The sequence below is a fragment of the Euprymna scolopes genome, chromosome 20 (assembly GCF_053919585.1).
Source record: "Euprymna scolopes isolate OS-2025 chromosome 20, ASM5391958v1, whole genome shotgun sequence".
Taxonomy (NCBI): Eukaryota; Metazoa; Mollusca; class Cephalopoda; order Sepiida; family Sepiolidae; genus Euprymna; species Euprymna scolopes.
In genome coordinates this window covers 31,895,841-31,923,134 of record NC_136501.1, presented here as the reverse complement: position 1 = coordinate 31,923,134, position 27,294 = coordinate 31,895,841, and the positions used below count along the sequence as shown (strand labels likewise).

The window sequence follows — 27,294 nt, the reverse complement described above, 5'->3', positions numbered from 1 at the left end:
ATGTTGGAAATGTTTTTTTTTCTTTTAAGGAAGTGCTTTTATTTGTTTATTTGTTTGTTTATTTAAATAATTAAAATTTGTAATAGGAAATGAAATTTAGAAATGCGGAATTTAGAAAAGGAGAAAAATAGCTTTAGCTGTTTAATTTTAATTGTAAATAAGAATTATGATTTTTTTTTAGGTACTTCAGTTTTCTTTAATAGAAAAGAGTTATAATGTTATTATTATTTTCAATAATAATAATAAAAATAATTTTTCTTCCTGTATTCAGTGCGGAGCTAGTGTTTCCTTTCCTAATGCCTTATTCCGTTTTCCGGGCCTGAAAAAGAAGCTAGAGACTATCCAAGATGGCGGGTCAAGAAGACTGGTGTATGTGTGTGCAGTGGCTCGTTCGCTGTCAGGTTTTACCCAAGGATCATAAGGCCAATTCAACACAAGCCCAGATTTTCGATTTGGCACAGGCCCTTCGAGACGGAGTTATAATATGTCACCTGCTGAACCAATTGAGCCCTGGCTGTCTGGACCTGAAGGATTTCAGCCAACGGCCCCAGATGTCACAGGTTAGTAGCAGCGGTAGTGTGTGTGTGTGTTTTTTTTATATCGTGGACACAAACTGGGGGATCGTTTTGCATGTAGAATTTAATTAAAAACAGATCACCCACTTTAAGACTGTCTAGCACCTAAGATTGGAGACAAGAGAGACATGGCTAGCAGTTTTTAACTTTGTCGTCTTTACTTTTATATATTTATGATATAATCTCTCTACTGACGTGACAGACTTTGCATCTGATTACTGGATATTCGAAGTAAAGCCTTTTTTTATTTTTTTTAAATGAAGAATAAATTTGCGCTACTTCATTCTTTTAAGAATGTGATTATGAGAGAGACGTACGTTTTCTTTTGTGAGTTTGTTTTGAGACAATTCAAATCTAATGTACAGACTTTTTTGTGGGTGGGTCTTTTCCTTGTCACCCCCCGGGGGGGGGGGTTCTCTTTTGGTTACAAGTTTTATTTAACAAAAAAAAAAAAAAAAACAAAAAAAAAAAACTATTAAGAGTAAATCTGTTACTCATTTTCTAGCATGAACGATGATTTTTAAAGATAAGTGTTTAATTTCCTTGCAGACCCTATCTTTAAACTAGTCTATCAAGGCGTGAACTAGATTTTTTTTTTTTTTTAGGGATCTTATTTTTGTCCTTCTTGACTTAACATCCAAACTAAAATCTGTAATTATACGATTCTAAATTTGTTTACGAATACTTATGCAGGGAAGTAACATTTTAAGTTTTAATAAAAACAAACTAGATTAAATAAAAATAAAATTGGTTATCTTTAAGTTTCGTCACCCGATGTTTACAAAGGTTTTGCACGAAGCTGTAGCTGTCATCTGCAAAATTGAACTTTTTTTTTAATTGTATTTTTAAAAATAAGCAAACGAACAAACAAAACAAAAAATCGGGTTATCAATTTTTTTTGTTCGTTCGGATATTTAAAAAAATACAAGTTGAAAACAAAATAAAAATCGTTTCATTTTACAGATGACAGCTTCGCGCAAAACCTTCATAAACATCGGGTGACGAAACTTGAAGATAATCTTAAAATTTAAACAAAAGATTTTTATACAGTGCAAAATCCACGACCACAGAAACGACTAAAAAGCGATATTAGGGAAACAAACAATTAAAGCCATGTGAAAGCTTAAAAAATGATAGTGAGTGATCATTTTTTAATATTCACCCCGTTTTTGTTTGTTTTTAATAAATGTAAAAATAATATTTAAAAAAAAAAGGGGGGAGAGAGCGTCCATCGCGATTTTTTTTTTAATTTTATTTTTTATTTTTAGAAATAACTCCCAAAAACTGCCAAAGTAAAGATGATATTTTAAAAAGATGGTCAAGTAAAAACATTTTAAAAGATCGAATGTGAAAGTGCAAAGTAATATTGAACACTTTTTATTCTTAACTAAATAAAAAAATAAAAATAAAATTTATATATATATATATATATATATATATATATATATATATATATATATATATAAAAAAAGATATAAAATGGTATATCCAATATAATTTTCAACTTTCGTATTCAACATTTTAAGATGAATTTAATTGCTCTTTTAATTAAAACATCGTTCTAAAAAAAAAGACTATGGCCATAGATTAATAAAATCGTAGTAATGTTTTGTTTAGATAAAATTAAGAATGCATTTATTATCTTCGATGCAGGAAGTAAAAAAAAAATTGTTGCTTTCTTGAAATTGTAAATTATTTAGAGAGTTTTAAAAAATAAGGAATCTTTCTTTTTTTCTTTTATTTTTTATTAAATTTTAAATCTTGACATTGTTTAAAAGATAAAAAAAAAAAAAAAAAAAAAGAACACCTTAAATATGGATCATCTTTGCTTTTTTAAATGAGCGATGGAGGTAAAAAATTTTTTTTTATTTTTGCGGTATCCTCAATCTGCGATTACAGGAAAATAATAATTTGGCATCTCTTAAAAAGAACTGTTTGATCACGTGACTTGTATTATTGTAAAAGGATCTGTGCTCAAAGCAGGAAAAATAGGTTTTATTTATTAAATTAACTGATAAAAAAAAAAAAAATTCTAAATATAAAATACGATGATATAAGGTTTTATGTGAGCTTTTACCTTTCTATAACACATTTTAATAACCCCCTCCTCATCAAAACCCCGAACTTGTTCCGTACACACCGTTGTTACACCAATGTATGAATGTATGTGTGTCTAATTGTGCGTGTGCATTAATTTTGCAGTCGTGAGCATATATATATATATATATATATATATGCAATGCACACACAGTATGTCGTGTACTTTTATATCTCGGTGATGATCTTTTTATTCGATTTGTAAATTAATTATTGTCATTCATTTCCTGCTTCGTTGCACCATCATCATCATCATCGTCGTTTTCATCATCGGACCAAGTCTTTTCACAGCATTGAATTTTTTTTTTTAATTTTCGGCATCTTATTAAAAATATGTATTTTTCCTCTTCAAAACAGCAGTTGTAGATAATGAGAATTCTTTGCTTTATTATTATTATTATTATTATTATTATTATTATTATTATTATAACTCAACGTTGCCCGGGAATCTATTTTTTTCTTTTAAATAATGGATCGCCGCTTATCAAGGCCAAAAATTACTCGGGGATAAAGAGATAAAATGATTGTCAGTTGACAGAGGGAGAACCTTACGAAAGGACCGGGAATTATTTCGGGGAAGAACCAAGTGTTTTTGTTTTTTCTCGATACTTATGCAGAATACGGGCCGTACTGCCTGCTGTGCCCGTGCTGTGTTTTTTTTTTTTTTTTTTTTTTTTAGTAATTTTTGATAAATTTTTAAGTCAAATTCAATTTTTACAAGATTTGTTTATAAAATTGTTAGGTGAAAGTACAGAATAGTTAAAAAAAAAAAAAAAAAAAAAATGCACTCTCCCATATTAAGAATGGATTTCTAAATGTTATTTCAACACGATTGGTATCCTGCATAAGTACCTTGTTTTTTTTTCTTTCTTTTGTTTTGCTTCAAAAATATTTTTTTTTTTTACCAAATTATTTTTTTTTTAATAGAATTTTAAAGTTACATTTAATTATTACGTTATCGTTATTAGTTGAATAAAAATATAAGTATTGTTAACGTAATGTTTTAATCCTTTTTAAAATGATTGAATAAAGAACATTCCAAAGCGTTAATACACAGAGATTTGCTAAGAATTTTAAATAATAATAATAATATTTTCTTGTCGTCGGAAGTTTAAATGCTTTCAAATTTCGAAGGGTCGCAAAATAATTGCTAATTGGAAAAAAAAAAAAAATGAAAATGTCTGACTTGTTTACGAAAGAAGTCGAAATGCATTGCGGTGAATTTAATTCCGTGATTAAATTATTTTTTAATATGATCTTTTAAAATGTTAATGCTTTACGCTATTATTTTTGCAGTGAATAAGCAGTAAATAATAAAATAAATGTAACCAAACCACGTAGGTAGCGCCAAGAAACACACGCAGAAAAACAAGAGAAAGTGATCACACAATTTTAATATAGAAATGACATTTATTTTGTCTCGAAAAAAAGACAGTTGTAGGGAATTATTTGCATCGTTGTTAAAGTTAATATTGACTAACTAGTCGCTGCTGAGCAGCGACGCTGCTCAAAGGCCACTCGAGGATGAGGGTGTCTTCCCGGCCTTGATGAGCAGTGACTGGACTGACTCGTTAGTCAATAATTATTTCATTGGTATGCAGAGAGAACGCACCGGGCTATTATTTTTAGATAGGAACTTCAAATTAAATCCATCTTACGGGGTCTTTTGTTGGGGCTTATGCATCTATGTTACTGTGCTATTTTTTTTTTTTTTTTTTTTAATAGTATTTCTGTGTCAAATTCAATTTGTATGTTATTTTTGTTTATTAAATTGTGAAGTAAAAGTACAGAATAGTTACTAAACACCCTTCCCATGTTAAGAATGGCTTTCTAAATGTTATTATTTCAGCGTCGAAACCGTTGCGGCGTTGCATAAGTATCCCTTTTTGTTTAAATTGTCAGGTCAAAGTACAGAATTAGTTAACAAAGCCCTCCCCCCTCTCCAGGTTAAAAATAAAATTCCTAACGTTATTATTTCAGCATGGTCCGTATTCTCCATAAGTACTACTAATAATAATGATGCAAATAATTATCAGTGTTGATTTAAAACCAACTTTGAAATTATTCGTTAGTATTAAATATACACTACTTAGTGTATTTAATACTAACCAATAATTTCACTTTCTAGCAAATTGTATGCTTAAAGTCTGGCTTTAGTTTAGACCTAAACAATTGTTTATTCAAAAAAAAAAAAAATATAGTTTGATATCTCGATTCATAACCCCCTCCCCTTTAACTAGATTCAACTGTTCAACAGATTTTTCTGATTGATTTCGTTTTTCCTTTTCCTCTCTTTGTAGGGATCGTTTTTCCTTCGTTGATCTTCGTAATAATATACGCAATTTTGATTGCTCGACGATCCCTTATTTAATAAAACATTTTTGATGCACCTCCTTTTTTTTCTGCACCACTATTTCTCATTCTATCCCCTGGATTCATTTTAGCACAGTAGTCCTTCATATATTGTCATTTCGACTGCATTTGCCTTCTCTACTCCCCTTATTTTCTCTTGACTGCTACTAACAATAGCCCCCCCCCCCAACAACAACAACTGTCGACTAATCTTCCAGGTTTCAAACGGTTTTATTATTGTTTTTTTTTCAGAATAAGTATTTTAAAAGAAATCTTAATATTACCGTTTTTAAAAATAAACATCTCCCAATTTATTAACTAAGATTAACGACGAACAGATTCTTTAAAAAAGTCTTAATTTAAAATGAGACTTCGCAGAGAGTAAAACATAAAATTCATGCACATTAAGGTACTTATGCAGAATACGGGCCGTGCTGAAATAATAAGATTATTGTTTAGAAACTCTTTAACATCGGAAGGAGAGGGTGTGTTTTTCTTTTCCTCCTTATGTTAAACTATCTTGTACTTTTTACTTAAAATTTAATTAATAAAGTATTTCATAAAAATTAAATCAACTTGAAAATCCTATCTAAAAAAAAAAAAAAAAAAAAAAAAAATGGCACGGTTCATATTCTGCATAAAAGTACACCCATTTATTTACAACTTTCTCAACCCGGCGTTAACCTGGAATCTTTTTTTTTTTTTTTTTTTTTACTTTCGTTTTTGTTTTGTTTCTCAAAATCTTATTACTATTTTTTATTTTTATAGTATTTTTAAAGTTAAAATTGGGTATTTTAAGGAATCTGTACTCAGAGGATTTTGGTATGGCATCAGTTCAGTGTATTGATTGACGGAGATTAAAACCTGTTTACCTCCTCAAATAAATAAATAATTAAAAAAAAAAGTGGCTTTCAAATCGTAAACTCTCTCAACAATTTCCAAAACTGACTTAGGAGTTATCCGTCAATACTTGAACTAAGAAAATTAAAATAATTTTTAGCGAGTTTACTACGAAATTGTATTGAACATAAGGCTGATCTTAGTCGTAAAATTGGATTTTCTTAAATAATAATAAAAAACTACTTGATCAAATTACGTGATTTTTGGAATATAACGTCTTCGTTCTGTAATGAGTATAATATATATATATATATATATATATATATATATATATATATTCTTTACTTTTAATTGCTACCATAAAGTGCCAATTTGAATAAACACTCAAAAAATAATCTATTAATAGTAAAAAGGTCAATTTGTAGATTAATATCAATTGCCCTCTTCCCCTCAAATTAGTTTTTACCTTTTGTTGAACACCATGAAAAACTTGGAAAGAAAAAACAAAGAAACAATTATTTTAAAATTAATAATGGGAGATCAGGTTAATATAAAATTATATCCGATTCCCGGTCCGCTCTAGCATTTAAGTGCAGTTAACCATATCTTTTTACCACTAACCCTAAGTTTGGGTGACACATTTGTAAATATACATGTAATCGTCTAAAAAAAGTAGACTACATTTCTGAAAAAAACTTTTTGTTTCCAAAAACGTGCACACCATTTAGCTCCTATAACAAAAATAAATAAATAAAATGTTGAAGAACTGCCATAAACACTAGACTGATATCGAGGGATATTTACGTTAAATTTATGTGACGCTGCTGCGGCTGCGCTGATCTTCCACTAAATTCTAAAATAATTTTTTTACTTTCCGTCAAGTTTTTCAATATTCACATGTAATCACCTAAAAAAAAAAGTAGAATTTTTTATTTACAAAAAAATTTTTTTTAGAATGGAGATAATTTTGCGGAAAGAATTTGTAGATTTGCAGAGATGAGAGACTAACACACAAACGAATAGTGTTCACACGATTTTATTAATATAAGACGAACATGAACAATCTAGCACAATATGTGTTCCATGGAGAAATAACAAATTTTGGGCAAATGTGTATTTCAGCGGCGTAAATTATTTGACAGACAAAAATTTATAAAAATTACTTTTATATAAAACATTATTAGACAAGGTTGAAATAAAACGCGAAAAAATTTAATTTTTATTATTTTTTCAACGTTTTTTATTAAACTAAATGTACAATAATCGAGACCGCCATCTTGTGAAAATTTGGCCTTTCTAAGGCTTCACAGATTTGCCTTTTTGAGGCCAAATTTGGCCTTTTTTACGCTCTTGCGTGAAACCCTGGTCGATGCAAGAGCGTAAAAAGGCCAAATTTGGCCTCAAAAAGGTTAATCTGGCAATCCTTAGAAAGGCCAAATTTTCAAAACAAGTTGGCGGCCTCGATTGTTGTACATTTAGTCTTATAAAAAATGTTGAAAAAATAATAAAAATTAAATTTTTTCGGGTTTTATTTCAGTCTTAGGGTCTAATAATGTGTTTTATATAAAAATAATTTTTTATAAATTTTTGTCTGTCAAATAATTTACACCGCTGAAATGCACATGTGCCTAATTTTGTCTTGTAAATTTTATGCTAAATCTTCGTTTTGTGTTTTTGGTTTTGTGATTTTCTCTCGTGTGTGTGTGTGTCCCCTCCTCAAGGATTGATACAAAAATAAAAATTGCCTCATTTATTTGGAGTCCCCCCCCCACCTTCAATTTCTCCCGAATGAAGACAAAACAGATTCTACGCTTTGATCCTATCCGAACATCAAGCCTGATCCCACATCAAGGTTAGAAACAGAGCTAACTCAGCTAGTCCGTTGGAGATTCAGTTCCTCTTCAAAAAAAAAGGGGGGGGGAGACTCTGGTCTGGCTGTAGAAATAGCCTTGTCCCTCTTCGTCAGCATTTTCTCACAAATGAGAACTCCTTACCCCGCCCCTCTCGCTCGAGAGTAAGCGGTAATGCCTAGGAGGATGTCTCCATTTAGATGCTTTGCTAGCAATGCCGACTATTTGCGTGATAAAATGAAACTGGAATTAAAAAGAAGAAATGAAAGGAACGTCATGACTGCTAAACTAATTGAAAGAATAAGAAATGATCGAATCGATTGTGTGCACTTGAGAGACAAAGACACGAGGAGCTAGAAATTAGTTTTCTCTTTTCTTTTGATTCAGCTATTTAGTTTCAGACAAAAAGCATTTAGTGTATCACTCTCGGAGGCATTTTTAATGTTTTTTGTTTAGCGTAACATTTTTGAAGTCGTCTCGTATTGTTTTCATTTCATCGACCCCACTCGCTACGTGTCGTTCACCTGTCAGCATAATGCAAATGGATGAATGATCACACGATGTATTACTTGCTTTAAGCTTTTTTTTTTTTTAATTTCGTACATTCTAACCGAGAGATCTTAATATTCTAGCCGTCTCTTCAAGTGCAAATGCTTGTATCTCTCTCGCACTTTGTTCACCGGGTATATTTGCCAGATCGTTTTCCCGCTCCAGTAGATATCTCACTGCTGATGAGTGATGCAATTCTCTCTCTATATAAAAGCCAAATCCGTCCAAGGATGGAATATTGTTGCCACATCTGGGCAGGAGATGCTAGAAGCAACTTATCCTGCCTTGAAAGAGTACACAATAGACTTCGTAGCTTAGTGGGGGATGCCCTTTTCACACGGAAGGGACGTTGTGAGCCTCTTTGTTTTATCGTTATTTCCATGGTAAGTGCTCGCCTGAGCTCCAATCTGTAGTCCGCCCCTCGCCAATCTTTCACAAAAAACACCCGTCTAGCTGAAACCACTGTCAATAATTCTCCATTTGCCTGTTTCCCAGCTGACTACAACTTGGTTGTCTTCAAGTCCAACATAAACAAATTCTTGATGAACCACCCCCTTAAGTAATCCAATCTACCAAATTTCCATTACTAATGATTATAATATTATCCAATTGATTACTGTACACTTGATAACCCTTATCCTCGAGTGGCCTCCAGGCCTTGATAACCCTTATCCTCGAGTGGCCTCCAGGCCTTGATAAGTGGTGACTCCTATGTAAAAAAAAAAAAAAAAAAAATGTTTTTGAAATTCTTTTATAGGAATCCGGTTGCTCTTATAATAGAATCCTGGAGAACTTAAGATTCCAGTTCCTTTTCATGTACATAAGACCTTAATATTTTATCTTTTTTCCTGTTCAACTCTTACTTTAATCCAGCATCATTGGGGACATTAGCGTCTACTAAGGTTACTTCTTTATCCTTCTTGTCTTCTATCACTGTCGGGTTTTAAAGCTACGTTTTCTAGGTATGTAGGTGTTGCATAGTCATAATGGTGATGTAAGACATTTCTAACTCTTCTCTTTTGTATATGTTTCTAAGACTTGCTGCATTCGATATTCAACTTTTTATAAATGGTCCATTGGAGATATTTATTTACACACTTTATTGTGTCATATTGTATAGTAGTAGTCCCCCCCCCCCAGCAGAACCTTACAGCTGGATGTCGGGTGGCTCACAATCTGTGTGGCAGAACCTGCATTGGTCATCAAGCCTTGATCTTGGGCTGCCATTATAATCCTCTCCTGATCAATAGAGCGATCCTGATTTTACCCAGTTTATTAAAGCCTTCCTTAGATACAGTACCGCCAAAAAGAAAGTTTGCACTTGTCATTTTTTCAAAAACCGCAAATTTAAGCTAAATTGATCGTAACTTTAAACAACCTATACCTCATTTGATTCTCCTTTTATTCCTCTACTAACGGGGGTACCCGGCATTGCCTGAGTGTGGAGAGGTGGTGTAGTAAGGAACCCCGGGGGAGGGGTGAAAACAACAGTAGGCTGCCCGGGTGGAAACGGGTGTTGAAAAAAAAAAGTATTAGTAGGCAGACAGGGTCGAACTCTTTATGCAAAGGAGGAAAAGGTGAAAAAAAAAAAAAATCTAACGTTGAGACGTCGAGCTTAAAAACGATACTGATTTTGTCATGTTCTAACGCATCTATCAGAAGTTTTTGCGAGACGTACAGACACACATTTTGTCTTTTATATAAGAGACTAGCAGGGCTACCCGGCGTTGCTCGGGACCGTATAAACAATGAAAAAACAAAAGCAGATATTGAACATATGTTTTATTCTTAGGGGAGAGGAATCTTTCATCTCAAGTTTTAGCGTTACAAACAAACATTTGTCTTTTATATATATAGATAATGACAGGTTTTTTGGGGGCCCCCCTCGAAGATAACTGATCAGTTGACCAACTTCTAGTGGTCCGTTTGGCGTGAAATTTCGATATTTGTCATCCGGGTGATGGGGCTTCGATATGATACCAAATTTGTCAAGTTTTGTTCCGTCTTTCAAAATTTTTAGCGTTACAAACAAACATACATACATACATACAGACGTTTGGCTTTTATATATATAGAAGATAATTTTACCTGTTCATATTTGACTTTTAATTCAAGTATCCTAGTGTTCACGTTAATGTAAAAAAATTAACTTCAAATCGAGAAGCTAAAAACAAACTGCAAAAATTATTTAAATGTAACTTTAGAACATTAATGCAACACAAATACAACAGAAACACAACTAGTTAATATTTAGTAGCATTTTGAGGCATTCTCTTTAATTAGTCTGTGACAATACTCCGGTGAAACAGCACCCCACTTTTCTTTAATTTTTGTCCAAAGTTCTTCCAAATTTGAAATTTTATCATTATGTAGCTCTTGCTTGAGATAATGCCATACATTTTTGATAGGATTGAGGTCTAGAGATTGTGGAGGCCAATCTAAACAAGGAATATCATGCTCTTCAAGGGACCTCTTGACCTGACCAGCTGTGTGAATGGGAGCATTATCCTGCATGAAGATGAGATTATCATCCAAATTCCGACCAAAGTAGGGTAGAAAATGCTTAGTCAACATATTAATGTACTTGGTCGAATTAATTTGACCTTGTAAGCGACCTATAGACATTGGCACTAATAATGGCCCACATGAAAGCTTCGTGCACTTAGGATAAAATGTTTTGTCCTTCCTTCGATGGACGTACTGCCTACCATCACTGCCTAGCCTGTTCCCCCCCCCCCCCGATTTATCGGAGAGGGGGGCCTATGTTTTCAGTGGCTTCCATGTGTCCATTAGTCCGGATGATTGCCAGATAACCGTCGATTAGTTTTTCCTGAAATTTTGCCACAAATTGTATTTCATTAAATAGCTGTGCACAGTAAAAAAAAATCTTTTTTGCAAAAATTCCTGTTGCGTCCACAGTGACTCAAGAGGTAAAAAATGACACGTTTTGCCCCATAACTTTTGATCCATCCATTGGATTTTTCTGAAACCTGGCCAAAATGTGGAGCCCAATTGTTTTTAATATAAATCCAGTATGAGTGACCCTGGCAAGATTCTGGTTCACATCCCCAAGGACTTTCGCTGCTAAAAACCCCTCTTTTGGTGGCTCTTTTTTCATATTTCTCGACAAAAACTTGATATGTGTGACTATATAGTGGTTTTTCATGGTGGTCAACTCAAATATACATGTGTTAAGGCTTGAAACTGCACTGTTATCTATTTACACTGAGATTTGGCATCCTCAGAGGCTCAAAAGATGTAAAAAATGACACTCTTTGCCCCATTGCGTTTGATCCATCCATTAGATTTTCCTGAAACTTGGCCAAAATGTGGAGGCCATTGTTCTTAATATAAATTCAGTATGGGTGACACTGGCAAAATTCTAGTTCGCATCCTCTGGGAATTTTAGGGCTAAAAAAACATGCCTTTTTGAAGCTTTTTTTTCATATTACTCAAAAACTTGATATGTATGTCTATATGGTGGTTTTGCATGGTACTGAATTCAAATATACATGTCTTGAGGCGTGAAACTGCACCGTTTGTTCATTTTCACTTGGATTCGGCATTCCCAGGAGCTCAAAAGGTGTTACAAATTCCTCCAAATTGCAAAAAATGACACTTTTTATTCCATAACTTATCCCATAGCCCCATCCATTAGATTTTTCTGAAACTTGGTGAAAATGTGAAGGCAACGTTGGCCCTTCACACTTCTTACATTCATCATTTCTTCAGTATTTTTTGTGGCGTCATCTCATATGCAGCACCATAGGGGGACCACACATGCGTAGCTTGTTGAACTTGCTTTTTGTTGCTAAAAATTACTTTCAACTAATATGAAGAGTAATAATTTTCATTGCATCTGACAAAGTCCAGCCTCGCAAATTAAATTCCTTGAATCTGTTAACTGTAGAAAGAGAGCACTTTTTAACAAGATTACACTGTTGGATTTGGGGAACCATTTCAAATCTGTTTCTGAGGCTATGGATCTTGATAACATTGTCTCCCCTGTAAGAAGTAACTCTAGGATGACCAGATTTAGGGGCATCACGAACACTGCCGGTGTTTTGGTGCTTTTGCACAGTCATTCGTACTGTTTTCTTATCTCATTTCAATTTGCGGTTGATTTCTCGATTAGATAAACCATAAAAGTGGAGATTAATGAGCTCCCGACTAAGAGACACAAAGTATATGGACTAAATGTTACGTTTTCTAACCTAGGAACAACAACAATTACGATTGGAAATGCTAAAAAGTAGATATTTTGTGATTAGAGATGCTAAAAGGGTGGATATTTTAAGCTGGTTTTAAGCTCATTTGTTGCTGCAGAGTTTCTTTTTGCCTTCTCGATTTGAAGGTATTTTTTAAAATTGATGTGAATGCCAGGATACTTCAATTAAAAGTCAAATATGAACTGGTAAACTTATAGAGGAATAAAAGGCAAATCAAATGAGGTATAGGTTGTTTAAACAGTTACATTCAATTTAACTTAAATTTGTGGTTTTGGAAAAAATGACAAGTGCGGACTTTCTTTTTGGCAGCACTGTGTATATATTCCTGAGTGAAGTCATAAAAAAAAAATGTTTGGCCCATTCATCAATTTTTAAAAAAATTTTTGCTATGTATTTTTGGCGACTCTTTCAAACTATTTTCGTGGCAGGCTTGTTCTGTGATTCTGTTCATTTGTAAGACACTTGTCCAAAATGTTTGGCCAGTGTCATGATGGAGGTTATTCTGCTGACTCTTGTTTCTTGATGTTTATGTACTATCATGAGGTTTGGATTCTGGGAGCTCGTCAGATATTGACCAATGCTCACAATAGTGACACGGTGTTAATCAATTTCTGAGAGACGCATACTTCCTGCTCTTCTGAGCAGATACAAAAACCAATGTCTGTCTAGGCTGTATATTATTTTGTACAGTGTCAACATTTTCCTCATTTTAGTGTCTAGTCTGTTTATGTCCTTTTGTGGCCAGTCAACAATGCCAAAACTGTATGTTATTGTAGGCATGGCTAGTTGGTTAATGGCAGTTACCTTGCTAGTGTATGCGTGTGATGGTTGAATTCAAATGTACTGCGTACACATATACACGTGTGTGTTGTAATCTCTCTCTTAAATTATGTAACTATTTCCTGCGTGTTTCTCACTTCTATGTCACTAACACATATATTAATTACTATTAATCTATTTCTTGAAATAATAAAAAAAAATGCAATAGCGTAAAGTATTAAAACAAACTGAAATGAAGTCCACCAGTATTGTAACAGAGCACGTATGGGCGTTTGTGAAAAAATCATCAGCAGCCAAAGGATAGCTGGCTAGCTTAGCAGCAGCCGTTAAAACAAGTATGCAAATTAGCAAGTGTGTGCAAGCTTGCATCACAAGAAAAGGAGAGAAAAATATACCACGTTGTTAAGGAGAGAAGCAAGTTGCGTGCAGGGGAAAATGATCGTGTGAATATGAGGGCGAGAAAGCACTGGCTAGCACCAATGTGAGATGGCAGGGACAGAGACTTATAAAAAAGCACGTGTGTGTGAGAAAGACTTTTGCAAGATAATGAAATGCGTTGTTTTAGAAGAACAATGAATAAATGTATTTCATTTGCATTTTTAAAAAAATGCTGAGTTACATTTTTAGTTGTTTCCTTTTTTATTTGTTTGTTTCTTTGCGACGGTACTAGACAACGTGTGGGTCCAAGAGGTTTGAAGTATGACGACACAGTTGAAAAGTAACGGCCCCGTTTATATAGTATGCATTTGGGTTTCTTTGTAAACAAATCAACCTTTTTTTATTTATTTATTTTAATAATAATAAAAAAAAAAAGAAATGAAAAATTCATGATCTTTTAAAATTTGGAAACCTTTATTTAAAACTTTCAAATAGGAAATAATTTGTGGTTTGAAATTTTTATAGCAAATCCTCATTTAATTTAAGATTGAACATTTTGTGAGAACTGTTTGTTTCCATTAATTTTTAGAAGTAGAGATTATGACAATATTGCTTTAACAACAAATCAGAATTTTAGTTGGTAATTTGCTTCAATGAATCCTCTAATCAAACGATCAATTTAACTTTCAAATTCCTATTAAAAAAATGTAATAATTTGATTAAAAACGTGCATAATAAACAACAAAACATGTTTTGCCTGGAGACCATTCTTCCAGACATTACCTCCTGTTTTGATGGGACTTGTAGTGTAGTATCTGTTTTGCTGTCATGAGACCATCTTTCTAGGCTTTACCTCCTTCATGGAGAGAGGGTAACGAACGTCAACTAGAAATTGTCACAATCAGCTGTTTTTTAAATTTTTTTTTATTTGGGGTCATCGCTTATCAAGGCCAGGAAGCCACTCTAGGATAAGGGTTAATAAGTGTTAGATGGTGAAACACCGTGATGATCAGTAATGGTGGAATTTTGCTAGGGTTTAATTATATGAGGACGGCTCAACAAGAACTTATTTACATTAGACTGTTGGGAATGTTTTACAAGGAGGGGTGAGGGCATGAAGCTCAGTCGAGCATCTACCATGAAATAACAATAGAACAGAAATAGGCTTGCAATGCATCTTCTGTGAGAAAGAGGATGTAAGGTGAAAAAGTCCTCGCTCAATTGATTTTGAAAAAGGTTTTGTACTCTGTCAAGGCAGGAAAGACTATTCTTAACTGCTCCTCCCCAGATGTGTCAATAGTACTATATCTTAGGATGTATTTGGCTCTTGTATAGGTAGAAGATTAGGCGCTTTTACACTATTGGGACGAAATTTCGGAAATCGTAATACTAAATTTCACATGAAAACAATGGTATCTACATATTCCTTGTGTGTTTTAAGATGATTATATTCCAAAATTACGAAAATCGATAAGATAGAAAATTATTTATTAAAGAAAATAAAAAACAGAATTTGATGAAAGGAGAGTTCCAAAGGGGAGGTAATTTTCTGTTTCGATTTAAACAAGATGGCGGCAATTTTCACCTGCTACCACAAAGTTTTATTTCTTTAATAAATCAGTAATATTTAGGTAATTCCGACTGCATAATTTGGAAGCTACTATTGTAACTTATTCGAATTGACCAAAAAATCAGTTGAAACCAGTGTTTTTTTTATCTGAAAACTCCATTTATCAACTACAAAATTTTATCCTAATAGTGTAGAAGCACCTAGGATTGCGTTGTGAGTGAGATACTTTCTGGAGCGGTAGAATATGTTCATTAGCAAACTTGCATTTTATATATATATACTAGCAGATTTACTCGGCTTTGCCCGGTATTAAATGTAACGTTAAATTCCTTTTAAAAAAAGTGAAGTAAAAAAAAAAAAATGGAAAGAAACTGAGACATGTGCATGTGAGTATCATGTTTTTTCTGAACAGTTCACTTCGTGCAAGTAAAAAAAAAAAAATAAATACTTGAGCTGAGATCGAAGACAAAACCTGAAGACAGTGAGTCAAGTACAATAACCATTAGGCCATCTTGTTTTTAAACCTACTTATTCTTCTTAATATAAGGAAGTCTTCATGTGAACAATTTGCGCATGCACAGTCGTGAAACAGTTGACAAATAGATAATAATCCGATGACCCCCCCCCCCCCAAGAAACAATTTTTTTTAATTTTGACCCCTTAGCAGTCACCCCCAAGACATAATTTTTTAATTTTGACCCCTTAGTCCCTTTTTTTCTGGATGATTAAAGTTTTCCGCATGTCTGAATACCCTATATGCCAAATTTCAAGTCTGTAGATCAAAAATTCGTTAACTATATAGGTTGAGAGTTGTCCTCACACACCACCAAGTATTTTTCTAACTTTTGAAATCATTAGATATTGGATACAATGTGATAATCAATGGAGAATCGGCTGTATAATAATAAATACAAAATCTTCATAGAGTAAAATACCATATTTGAGCGTATTTTAGGACCAGGCAACGCCGGGTGGCGTGCAAAAATATGCGACCTTACCACAGACTAGTTTTGCTAGTAAAAAAAAAAAAAAAAAAATGAAAATTTATTAGCATGCACAATTTTTAAACCGAACAAGATGGTTTTGGAATTCTTAATTCTGTTAAATATTGAAATAAAAAGCAATATAAAACGTAATAAAATACACAATAACTCTCATTAAAGTAACACATCAATCTTCTAAAGGAAAGTCGTGTGTGTATTTAACTGTCAGAAACTACACCAGATACATTTACAAACCTTACATTGTCAAAGTCCGTGTAACTCAACCGGTTATGGTAATAGAGTACGCAATACTGTTATATTTATAATCCTAGTAGAGGGGAAGGTTATCAGAAAACAAATTCAAGTTTATAAAAAGAAAATGCGGCTAGTTTAAAAATAACACTGAAACTAGGTCAGTCAGCTTTCTTTCTATTATATTGAACCAGTTGAAAAAGAGGGCAGGCGGGGGTATATACGCTTAAAAAGTCTTTTCGATTATGTATATCCTTTAGGTATGTTTATGTATTCGTATGTACAGGATTAACTCCTAAATTAACCGATCATTATTAATTTGGCAACACAGCTTCCAGCCATAAGGGTGCTTATTAAGATTGGCACTTTATGGGGATAAACAAAAATGAAGAAAAACTTTTATATACCTACTTGTCACAGAATGAAGCCTAAACTCACAAAAATTAAGTAGTTTTGTTTTTTCAAAAAAAAAAAAAAAAAAAAAAATTACCGTTTTTTTTCTCGATAAGTGAAAGCCGAAGCCATTTTAATATTCAAATTTTCTTTTTAATTTACATAAAATGACCCTTCTAAAATGTTTTCATTATTTAAAAATTTTATGTTCTGAAAAAACAAAAAACAAACAAAAAAAAAAACAAGTTATATTAATAAATTATTGTTTGGTTTTAATAAATTATTGTTTGGTTTTAAATCGTGCATTTCGATTGTCTTACCAACATTATATAAGAAAAAAAAGAAAATAATAAATTTGAAAAGAAACAATGTTGTCTTCCCTTGATTCCTTCATGGACGCTGCTTTTTCCCTCGCATTAACACGAATAAAATTTGAGTTTCTTAAAAAAAAAACAAAAACAAAAAAAAAACTTGTTCCAATTTTGTGATTTTTAAAAATATTAAAAAAAAAAAAAAAAAAAAAAAAAAAATTTTTTTATATTTCATTTTCGTTCCGTGACTGGTAGTGGTACGTACATCATACAGACTTTTCTGTATTTTCTTTACTTTTAATTGCCATCATAAGTGTCTCTGTCTTTCTAAATAAGCACCAGGGGTTCAAATACAGACTACGTTAAATTTAATCTAGTTTTATTCAAGGAAGTAAAAGAGTGTATGTGTTATTTCTCCGATTTTTGTGAAATTTTAATAGATAGGTCTATTAGACATGAAAGCCAAACTCTTTGTCAAGAACTTTGCAGCTAATTCTACCCTTTGCGACCAAGACCGCCAACCCCCAATATTTCCTCTTGTATCAGAAAACACGCTATGTGATATACGTATATCTGTACGTGATGTTGCCAAGCTAATCAAAAACCTTGATTCCAGTAAAGCAACTGGCCCTGATGGTATTCCAATTATAGTACTCAAAAAACTTCAACCTGAACTAGCGCCCATACTTACAAAACTGTTTAAACGTTGTCTTAAGGAGAATAGTTTCCCATCTCCCTGGAAAATCTCATCAGTATGCCCTGTATTTAAGAATTCAGGTGATCGCTCATCCCCCTCTCAGTACAGGCCAATAAGTCTCCTGTGCGTCATGAGTAAGTTGCTAGAATCTGTATTAAATACAGAAGTAATCAAACATCTCAACAAAAATAACCTTCTTAGTGACACTCAATATGGTTTCCGTTCTGCTAGATCTACAGCAGATGTCCTTACAGTTATATCGCATAGGATTAGCAAATCTCTCGACGGTGGCAATCTTTCTAGGGCAATTGCTCTTGACATATCTAAAGCCTTTGATAGGGTATGGCATAAAGGTTTACTTCATAAGATCGCTAGCTATGGTATAGCTGGAAAAGTCTTCTCAATTATTAAATCATTTCTTTCTGATAGGTTCATAAGAGTAGTAGTTGAGGGGCAAAAATCAGAAGCTCACAGTATTAATGCCGGTGTCCCTCAGGGATCCATCCTGGGCCCAACTCTTTTCCTGATCTACATTAATGATCTTCCAAATCATATCCTTACATCATTTGTAGACATTTATGCTGACGACACTACCATTTATGGTACCACATCTAAGACAGTAAACGAGCAAGTTCTCTCCAATTCTCTCTCCTCTGATCTTGAGCACGTAGTACAATGGGGAAAGGAGTGGCTGGTTACTTTTAATGCATCTAAAACCAAGCTTCTCTCTTTACATCATCAACATTCTAATCCACATTTGTCATCAATTGAAATGAATGGCTCTCGTCTTCAGGAGGCCTCAAGTTTTGACAAGCTTCTGGGCTTGACCATTACTCCTGATCTTAAATGGAACACGTATATCAAATCTGTTGCCAAGGCCGCTGGAAAAATGGTGGGATCTTTCTATCGATCCAGTAGATATCTCACTGCTGATGCTAAGAGCCAGGTGCGTCCAAGGATGGAATACTGTTGCCACATCTGGGCAGGAGCTGCTAGAAAGGACTTGTCCTGCCTTGATAGAGTTCAAAATAGACTTCGTAGCCTCGTAGGAGATGTCCTTTTCTCCTCCTTGCAACCTCTATCTCACAGAAGAGATGTTGCGAGTTTGTCTCTGATGTATCGTTATTTTCATGGAAAGTGTTCAACTGAGCTTCAATCTATGGTCCCCCCTCGCCAAACTTTCACAAGAAACACTCGTCTGGCTATAAACACTATCAATAATTTCCCCCACTCTTTATCTGTGCCTAAACCTAAACGTAGATTCCATGAACAAAGCTTCTTTCTTAGAACTGCACGCCTGTGGAATTGTCTTCCGTTTTCCTGCTTTCCGGCTGACTACAATATGGTTTTGTTCAAGTCTAAAGTAAATAAGTTCTTGATGAGCCGTTCCATATAAGTTATTAAATTTACCAAATTTTCATTACTAATGATTACTATATTGACCAACTTCTACTGTACACTCTTTAACCCTTATCCTTGAGTGGCCTCTGGGCCTTGATAATGTGGTGATGCCTTTGTAAAAAAAAAAAAAAAAAAAAAACTAACTATTCCGTAAATTTCAGTTCCTTTTGAGTATTTTAGGAAACATGATATGAGTCTCAGTATAACCTCAAATTTGAATATTCCAGTATATCGGATTTACATAGAATATCGTTAAATACTACTTAAGCAAGATTACCGACATTCAAGGTTTTAAGATCCCTTACGTTTATATCAAAATCATGTAATGGGTTTTGGTCAAATCAAAGTTAAAATAAGGATTCTAGACGTAAGGTTTAGTATTGTTATGACTTGATTCTTTTTTCATTTCCTAATGAGACATAAAAGTGGTGCAAAACTGTTTTGTTCGTGGAATGTTACCCGTTCTGGGACGGGTATTCTTTTAGTTTTAATATAAATACATTCTTGTAAAAAAATATAAACAAAAAGAAAGGTATCTCGATTTTTGCACAGGTCACATGTTGCAAATTCTTTTCAATTAATCATGTTCCAGAAACCTGTCTTGACAGAAACACTTTGCTTTTTAGTTAATGTAACTTTATTATTATTATTTTTATTCATTTATGGATTTATTTTTTTTAAAGAATTGTTTAAAAATGATAAATTAAGATGAAAGTTTGTAATATGATTACATAGGATATTAATTAGTCGGCGGTTCTTTTATTGTCATCCGAATAAAAACAGGTTTATTTATTTTCTTTCTTTCTTTCCCAGCAAAAATTTTCTGCTCTCTGAATTGATTTTTTTTTCTCTATTTTGTAGACAAGAGGAAATATGCATGGAATGTGCAACAGAAGTCCCCCCCCCCTCCCTTTCTGTTTGCCATTTGTTTGACACGACTTTCTCTAACTCTAATAAGAAAGTGTGGATAGACAAAAAAGATCTCCAAATATCCTATGCCCCCCCCCAATCCCTTAAGATAAAAAAAAACAAATTATTTAATTTATTCTGTATTTTGTGACCCAATTATTCATCTTCGCATTATGTTAGGATTTACCATCTTTCATTCTTATTCCAGTTTTCTTGGCTTCTACGTTCAAATTCAACTTAGCACGACTAAACAATGATTGCTAAAATTTGTATTAAGGTAGATTATCGCCCTCCGCTAATCCTTTCCTTGGCCTTTTTGATTCAGAGCAAATAAATAATTCAAAGTGTAGTATCTGTTTTGATTTTGCACTCCTAGACTGAGGCAATTTTTTTTTGTTTTTGTTCCAATCTTATACGTAAACTTGATAAATAAACATTGAATTATTTTTATTTATTTATTACTGGCTGTATATATTCAGTGTTATCCGGAAGTCTTTTTACTATTGGTTTTTGTTTTAATTCTGTGTTTTTAACGAAATTATTTTCCAATATGATGATTAAAAAAAAAAAAAAACTTACAAATTTTGGACCAAATTGTAATTCAAAATATAACTAATGTTGTTAAAGTTTTTAATTTCCATTTATAAAAAGATTAGATGTAAATAGGTAGCTTCCAAAACGTGCTGCTTGTTAGGATAAATATGCCGTTTTAAGCAAAAGCAACAGTTACTTATGTCGAAAGTAGTAATATATTTAAAAATTACAAAAATTCATCGAGTAGAAAATTATATTTAAAAGTAATATTTACGGAAAATTGGGGCAAATTGAATTTCCCCTAAACACCTTGAAGATTGCGAATACAGAGGATATACTTATCTTTAAGATAAGTATACCCTCTGTATAAGATATCTTCCTTTTCGCCAGTGTAATAGCAGACGTTTTGTTTTAGTCGATATAGACGTTTTCTTTTTTGCTAAAACACAATAGTTGTTCTACTCTATGAATTTTCGTAATTTTTGGATATATTAATATTTTCGACATGACAATTAAGTACGTACACTGTTGTTTTGGCTTAAAACCACATATTAAAAAAATCGATGTGTCGACTCTGCATTAAATTTTATAAATTATTTAAAAAAATATAATTTAAAAAATTTATATTTAATTTACGTTGTTGCATTTTTAATTTTGATAAATAAATAATCCAATGTGTATTGACATACACATTGGATTGCGGAAACGCGTATAGACAGGAGAAAACGGACAGTCACTATTTTATTAATAGAGAGATTAATCGACTATATATTAAAATCGGAAATAAAATAAGTGGAAACTAAAGCGAAATTAAAAAATATATATCATACACGCCGGGTAAATAGAGCCAGTAATAAAATGATGCATGAAATGGCGGAACTGCTATTCGTAGGGTACGTGTTGCTTGCAAAATGTCATCATGTGATTACGAGTTCTACAACTGTTTTGAATTGGTATAGTTGTTGTTTCGTGTTTATCTTTGGTTTGAATAAATATAGCAAATAAATATATAACCACAATTCCCTTCTAATCGTTTTTTTTCTTTATTGAATGGAAATGCGTTTTACTTTATTTCCTTAAGATTCAACTCTAGCACTAATTCTCATTTATTGATGCGTGCCATATTGCCGACTTTTTTGAGTTTACCTCATTTTCATATCATCGTCAAAAATGAATTATTTTGTGCTTTAAACATTGTGCTCTCTAAAACACATTTTTTCAGAGTTAAGATTTAAAGTCTACAAATAATATTCGTTTGTCAAATTGAAGAATTTTTTTTTTGGGGGGGGGAGTGGTGCTTCTATAGAAGAGGAGGACCCATATCAACTTGGATGTTTCTGGTTATGATTTTACGGAATAAACCGGAAATGACCGCAACAGTTTACGCTTTGAAAATCGCGGGGAAAAATTCGTGCAGTTGACGGAAAACGTCAACAGGTGCCGAAATATTGAGCCCTTTAAACCTAAAAAAAAAAAAAAAAAAAAAAAAAAAAAATCATAAAAAATGTTTGATGTCATTGGTTTATTATATAAAATATCTAAATGTTTATATTGATTTGAACAAAACAAAAAGAAAAAAATATATAAAAATATTTTACTAAAAAATTAGTTTATCAGCGTGGCCGGCGTTTGTGTAAACAAAACAAAGCAACTTTTGTTCGGCACCTTCCGGCGTTTTCCGTAAATCGCCCGGACGATTCAAAAACGATAGCACGGTAAACAGCGTAAGTACCAAAAACTGGGAGGAGCGAAAAAAACAAAAACAAAAAAAGACTACACCAAAGCATACGGATGTAAAAACGTTAGGTTATGGCTAAATAAAATTGTAGCCCCCCCCCAAAAAAAAAAATATTATAAAGTTACTGATTTAAAGAAAATTATTAATTAACTCTAACCTTAAACCAGGGAAAAAATGTAAAGGCAGTTTCTTTTAATGTTGATACTAATTGACTGTTTGGCGATGACTGCCATTTTCGATCTGTTCCGTGAATTACAATCGGAAGCACTCAGGTCGATATGGGTCCTCTTCTATAGAAGTACGTACCGGTTAATTTCTGTTCAGAATGTTAACGTGTGACAATTGTTTTATAATTTAAATTCTTTTTATATTATCCTCATTTTTGTTATATTTACGACGTTTCGGCCGATGTAACCACCGACGTCATTCAGGTGCCTTTTTTTTGTTGTCAATATTGGAATATTCTAGTCCAACTTATGAATCTTTGTTGAAAATAGAACCTTTATTTAAATCCTCGAAGGTAGATTGTTCTCATTCTGTCAGTCATAACCGGGTAGAATCGCCCGTGGTAAGGATTGAACCTTCAGCCCCAGAATTAGAATCGATTCTTAAATCCAAATTATCTATCCTCATCTAAATTCTGAAACCTAGTTTTTTAATTTAATAATATGAACTTGTGTATTAAAAATGTTTTAATATTTATAATTAGAATGAAATCGTGTTTAAGTGCCCCCCCCCTTTTTTTTTACTTGGCAAATATGTCTTTAAATGACAAGATTCACAAAATTTTAAAGTCTATAGGACAAGAATCGAGACTCGGCTATAAATTATAAATTCGCACCAATGAAAATGTTTCTTTAATAAAACAAAAAATTTTTTTTCTTTTTTTACACATATATATATTTTAATAATAATAAAAAAACGATTTAATTTTGGAATCTTAAGTAAGACGACTCCTGGTGTATTTGTGATATTATGGTGACTGAGAACTGTAGCTTGGATTAGCATAGCAAATCAAAGGTAGAGTGAAAAGGATGACCATAGCCCCCCCCCCCCCCCCAACCCGACTTTTTTTTATTGGCCTTGTTCCTAATGTTGTTTAGTAAAATAAAATAAATCAAATTCAATCTATTGGAGATATTTCAAGTAGAACGACCCTTCAAATAAATGTAATATTGTAATATGTCTAGTTACAAGTAGGCTAACAGAAAATGGCAAACGACCCCCCCCTTCATCATACTTTATAATCATTAGGGCTATGACAAGAGAATATTCTTTTCATTATTTTGACTCTCAAGTATATATCTGACAATCAGTTAATCAATTGAGAACCACATAACTCTATCTAAAAACATAAGATATATACTGGAGAGTCAAAATAATGAAAAGAATATTCTCTTGTCATAGCCCTAATAATCATATACTTTTGGGAAATAGATAATCCAAATTGTTTTGTTCTCATTTAGAAGAGAAACATTCCACCTATACAGACCCAATTTTTATTTTTGTTCCTAATATAGTGCCCCCCCCCCATTTTTTTCATATATTTTAATTAATTTCCTTTCGGCTATGAGCAAAGTGTAGTATTTGTTTTGTTACTACACTTACATTTTTTTTTCTGTTCTTGGTCAGTGAAGGAAACATCTTTGGACTGAGATAATTTTCATTTTTGTTTCAATCCATTTTGGGGGAGGTGTATATCCCCCACATTAAAAAGTGACCTTGTGCCTCTATTCTTGTGGCAAGGCAAGTAAATAGGGATTTACCTATTAAATAATATTTTTATTATTAAAACAATTATTTTAAATAGGATGCTTTTTATGATACACACACACACACACACATATATATATATATATATACTAGCATTTCAGCCTGGTGTTGCCCAGGTGGTTGGAGGTGTATGTTGAGCAAAAGAAAAGCAGTCAATTTTTTTTAACTTTGACCCCTATTATGACCCCCTTAACATTTATTGTTTTGGACTTAAATCAAGTTATTAAGTTAGATCCATGTCCAGGGAACCTATAATATCTAAAATTTCAAGTGTTTAGACCCAAAATTGTCCTAGGAGTTTGGTAGAGTTCTCAAAGGTCAAATTGTTGAACTTTGACCCCTTAACAGCCGAATTTCTGGCCGAAAATGGATTACAAAGATTTCCCCAAATCTCAGTACTCTGTATGTCAAATTTCGAGTCTGTAGACTGAGAATTGACAGTTATTGCGTTGGAAAATGTACACACACAGACACGTTCATATATATATATATATATATGTAGATTAGTAGAATAAGCACATACATATAGTCAATCAGTTAGACCAGTGGTTCTCAACCTTTTTTTACTCTTGGACCCCTTTTCCCTTTTTATCTTCGTGGACCCCTACAATCTTCTATTTTTCACTCATATAAATTTTGAGGTTTTAATAATCAAAGAAATATTATATAATTAAGCTTTATTTTTAAATGAAAACTAATTTAGTGCAAATAAAGTATTCTACAACAACTATAATAATTATGATAAGTTTTGTTATGTTTTGCCTGTGGACCCCCTAGGGTCCATGTGGATCCCGGTTGAGAACCTCTGAGTTAGAAAGATTGTGCTTCACCCTTTGAAGGAATTTTTCAGGCTAAACACAAACTTTTATGTGTAGCTTATTGAGAGTATGTATATTTTTATACTAGTAGTACTACTACTACTACTCGGCATTATTGAAGTAAATACTGAACCAAAAATAGAAAAACGGTAATACAGATATGTTTGTCTCTCACTCTCTCGCATTGAATATATTTCTAACTTGCTCCATTCATATTTTGCATGGTATCTGTCACTATCACTATCATTACTTTCTCTCTCTTTATTAATAGTTAAAGCTAATAAAACTAACTATAAAACTCAAGATTGGAATAATTCATTATAAAAAAAAAGGAAATATCATCACAAGTAACAATACTGTTTAACTTCAAGTGAGTGTATGTTACTAATTTGGGGAGTTTTTAAATTTAACCGACTTTGCAAACTCATTTTTCCTGATTCAAACGAAACAATCTTCTAACCCAATCTCAATGAATGACCCAACACATTGTGTTTGTATTATTTAACTTGTCCTGGGTATTCTAGTGTGGATGTATATATATATATATATATATATATATATATATAAAAAGGATGGAACGATTCCAGTATTTTTACCGATTCCGTATTAAATTCCCAATTCCTTCTAAATCTCTACATCTATAAAGTTATTTTTCACGATTACCGTAAAAACACACATTAAATGTGCAGATATTTTCTTAAATGTAAGGATACACTTATGAGGGATGATCCATTGATTTTTAGTTTTACTGAAAGGTTAAAATCAACAAATATTAACTATATTCGTATTACTATCAGCGGTAGAAACTTTTCTTTAAAGAAAATAAAAAAAAAAATGCCAATTAAAAGAATCGTTGTTGGCATTGGAAAATAGGCAAAAATTTTTCCAATACCCCCAAATTTCTGATTTACCCAATTCCTGATTCCGATTCCAATTAATCGACCCAACACTAATATATGTGTATGTATGTTAGAATACCTGTCCTTGTATGGGAAAAAATTGTTCCCCAAACAGAGCAATTTTGCAATATTATGTTCTTTTAAAGATGAAAATCAAGATAACATGACACTGAACCATATGTCTAGGATCTTTATTCTAATTTTAATTGAGATCCATTACATTTTGATTCTATAAGATGTCTAAAATTTAAGGCTTAATCTTAAGAAGTCGTAAGAGGAAATTGAAATTCAATGTGTCTTGCTCAATTGATATCTAACGACTTGGACTATGGAGCAAATTTAATGAAAATTCGATACATTTCAGTTATCAAATGGTAGGTTGCCCCTTGAAAATCCTTTAAAATCCTGCAAAGAAACCGAAATTTGAGACATAATTATTTCACAAAAATTAGAAGTATCTGAATTTTCACAAATGGCATCCAATCTCCATAATTTTTTTTTTTTTTTACTTCTTGCATAAAATTAAATATAATTGACATTACGATTCCTTACACCTAGTAGCTGTATTCCAAAATTCATATTATATGATGATATCTAGCTATATACATATATATATATATATTACAGAATATCAGAAAAGAGTCAGACATAAGCGACTAGATATTGGTCCCCTTTGTTTTGGATTTGAAACAGACAGTACCAATGTTTTTCTGATATTCAATAACACAAATAAATAAATATTACATTCTTTTGATATTTTCTTTATAATCAAGCACTTTGCTGGAGTTCTCTGCCATGAACCTTACACACACACACACACACACACACACACACACACACACACACACACACACACACACACACACACACACACACACACACACACACACACACACACACACACACACACACACACACACACACACACACACACACACACACACACACAGATATGTATATAAATAATGACTAACGGCAATCATCTCTTTGTTTCCTTGTTCCTTTTCTGTTTCTGTTGAGTACTAAATTCAACATAGTCTGGCATACTGGATAGTTTCCATCATCATGCCCTTTACTGATAATATATTGGATTTTCCGGTGGAAGAAACAAAAATCAATGAAATTGTAACGATTATTCAATTAAGAAAGGCTAAAATAGAATGATTTATTTTTATTTTGTACTCTTCTGTATGTTTTCAAAAATAAATCCGAATGCTTTTTATTGGAACGATCTAACCTATTTCAAATCAATTTTCTCTCCTTATAAAGTCCAACCTATAGTGTAACAAAATTGAATCTTGATTTTTTTTTCTTTTTTTTACTGTTTAAAATATGTGGTGAAAAATTAGGAATCTCTTCATTGATA

General features: G+C 32.5%; 1 protein-coding gene across 14 annotated transcripts in view; it reads left to right on the top strand.

Moving 5' to 3' along the window:
- Nucleotides 1–252: 252 nt before the first annotated feature.
- The window catches only part of LOC145241382 (proto-oncogene vav-like), a 347,285-nt gene continuing 320,243 nt past the window's right edge, over nt 253–27,294 (top strand). For 9 of the 14 annotated variants that reach the window (XM_080104293.1, XM_080104288.1, XM_080104295.1 and 6 more), the window contains exon 1: nt 254–560. In XM_080104293.1, the coding sequence (XP_079960419.1) occupies nt 348–560 (213 nt within the window). In that variant the 5' untranslated portion in view covers nt 254–347. Of the gene's footprint in view, nt 561–27,294 lie in introns of all 14 variants that reach the window. The other 5 variants (XM_080104292.1, XM_080104290.1, XM_080104285.1 and 2 more) reach the window with 2 other exon arrangements.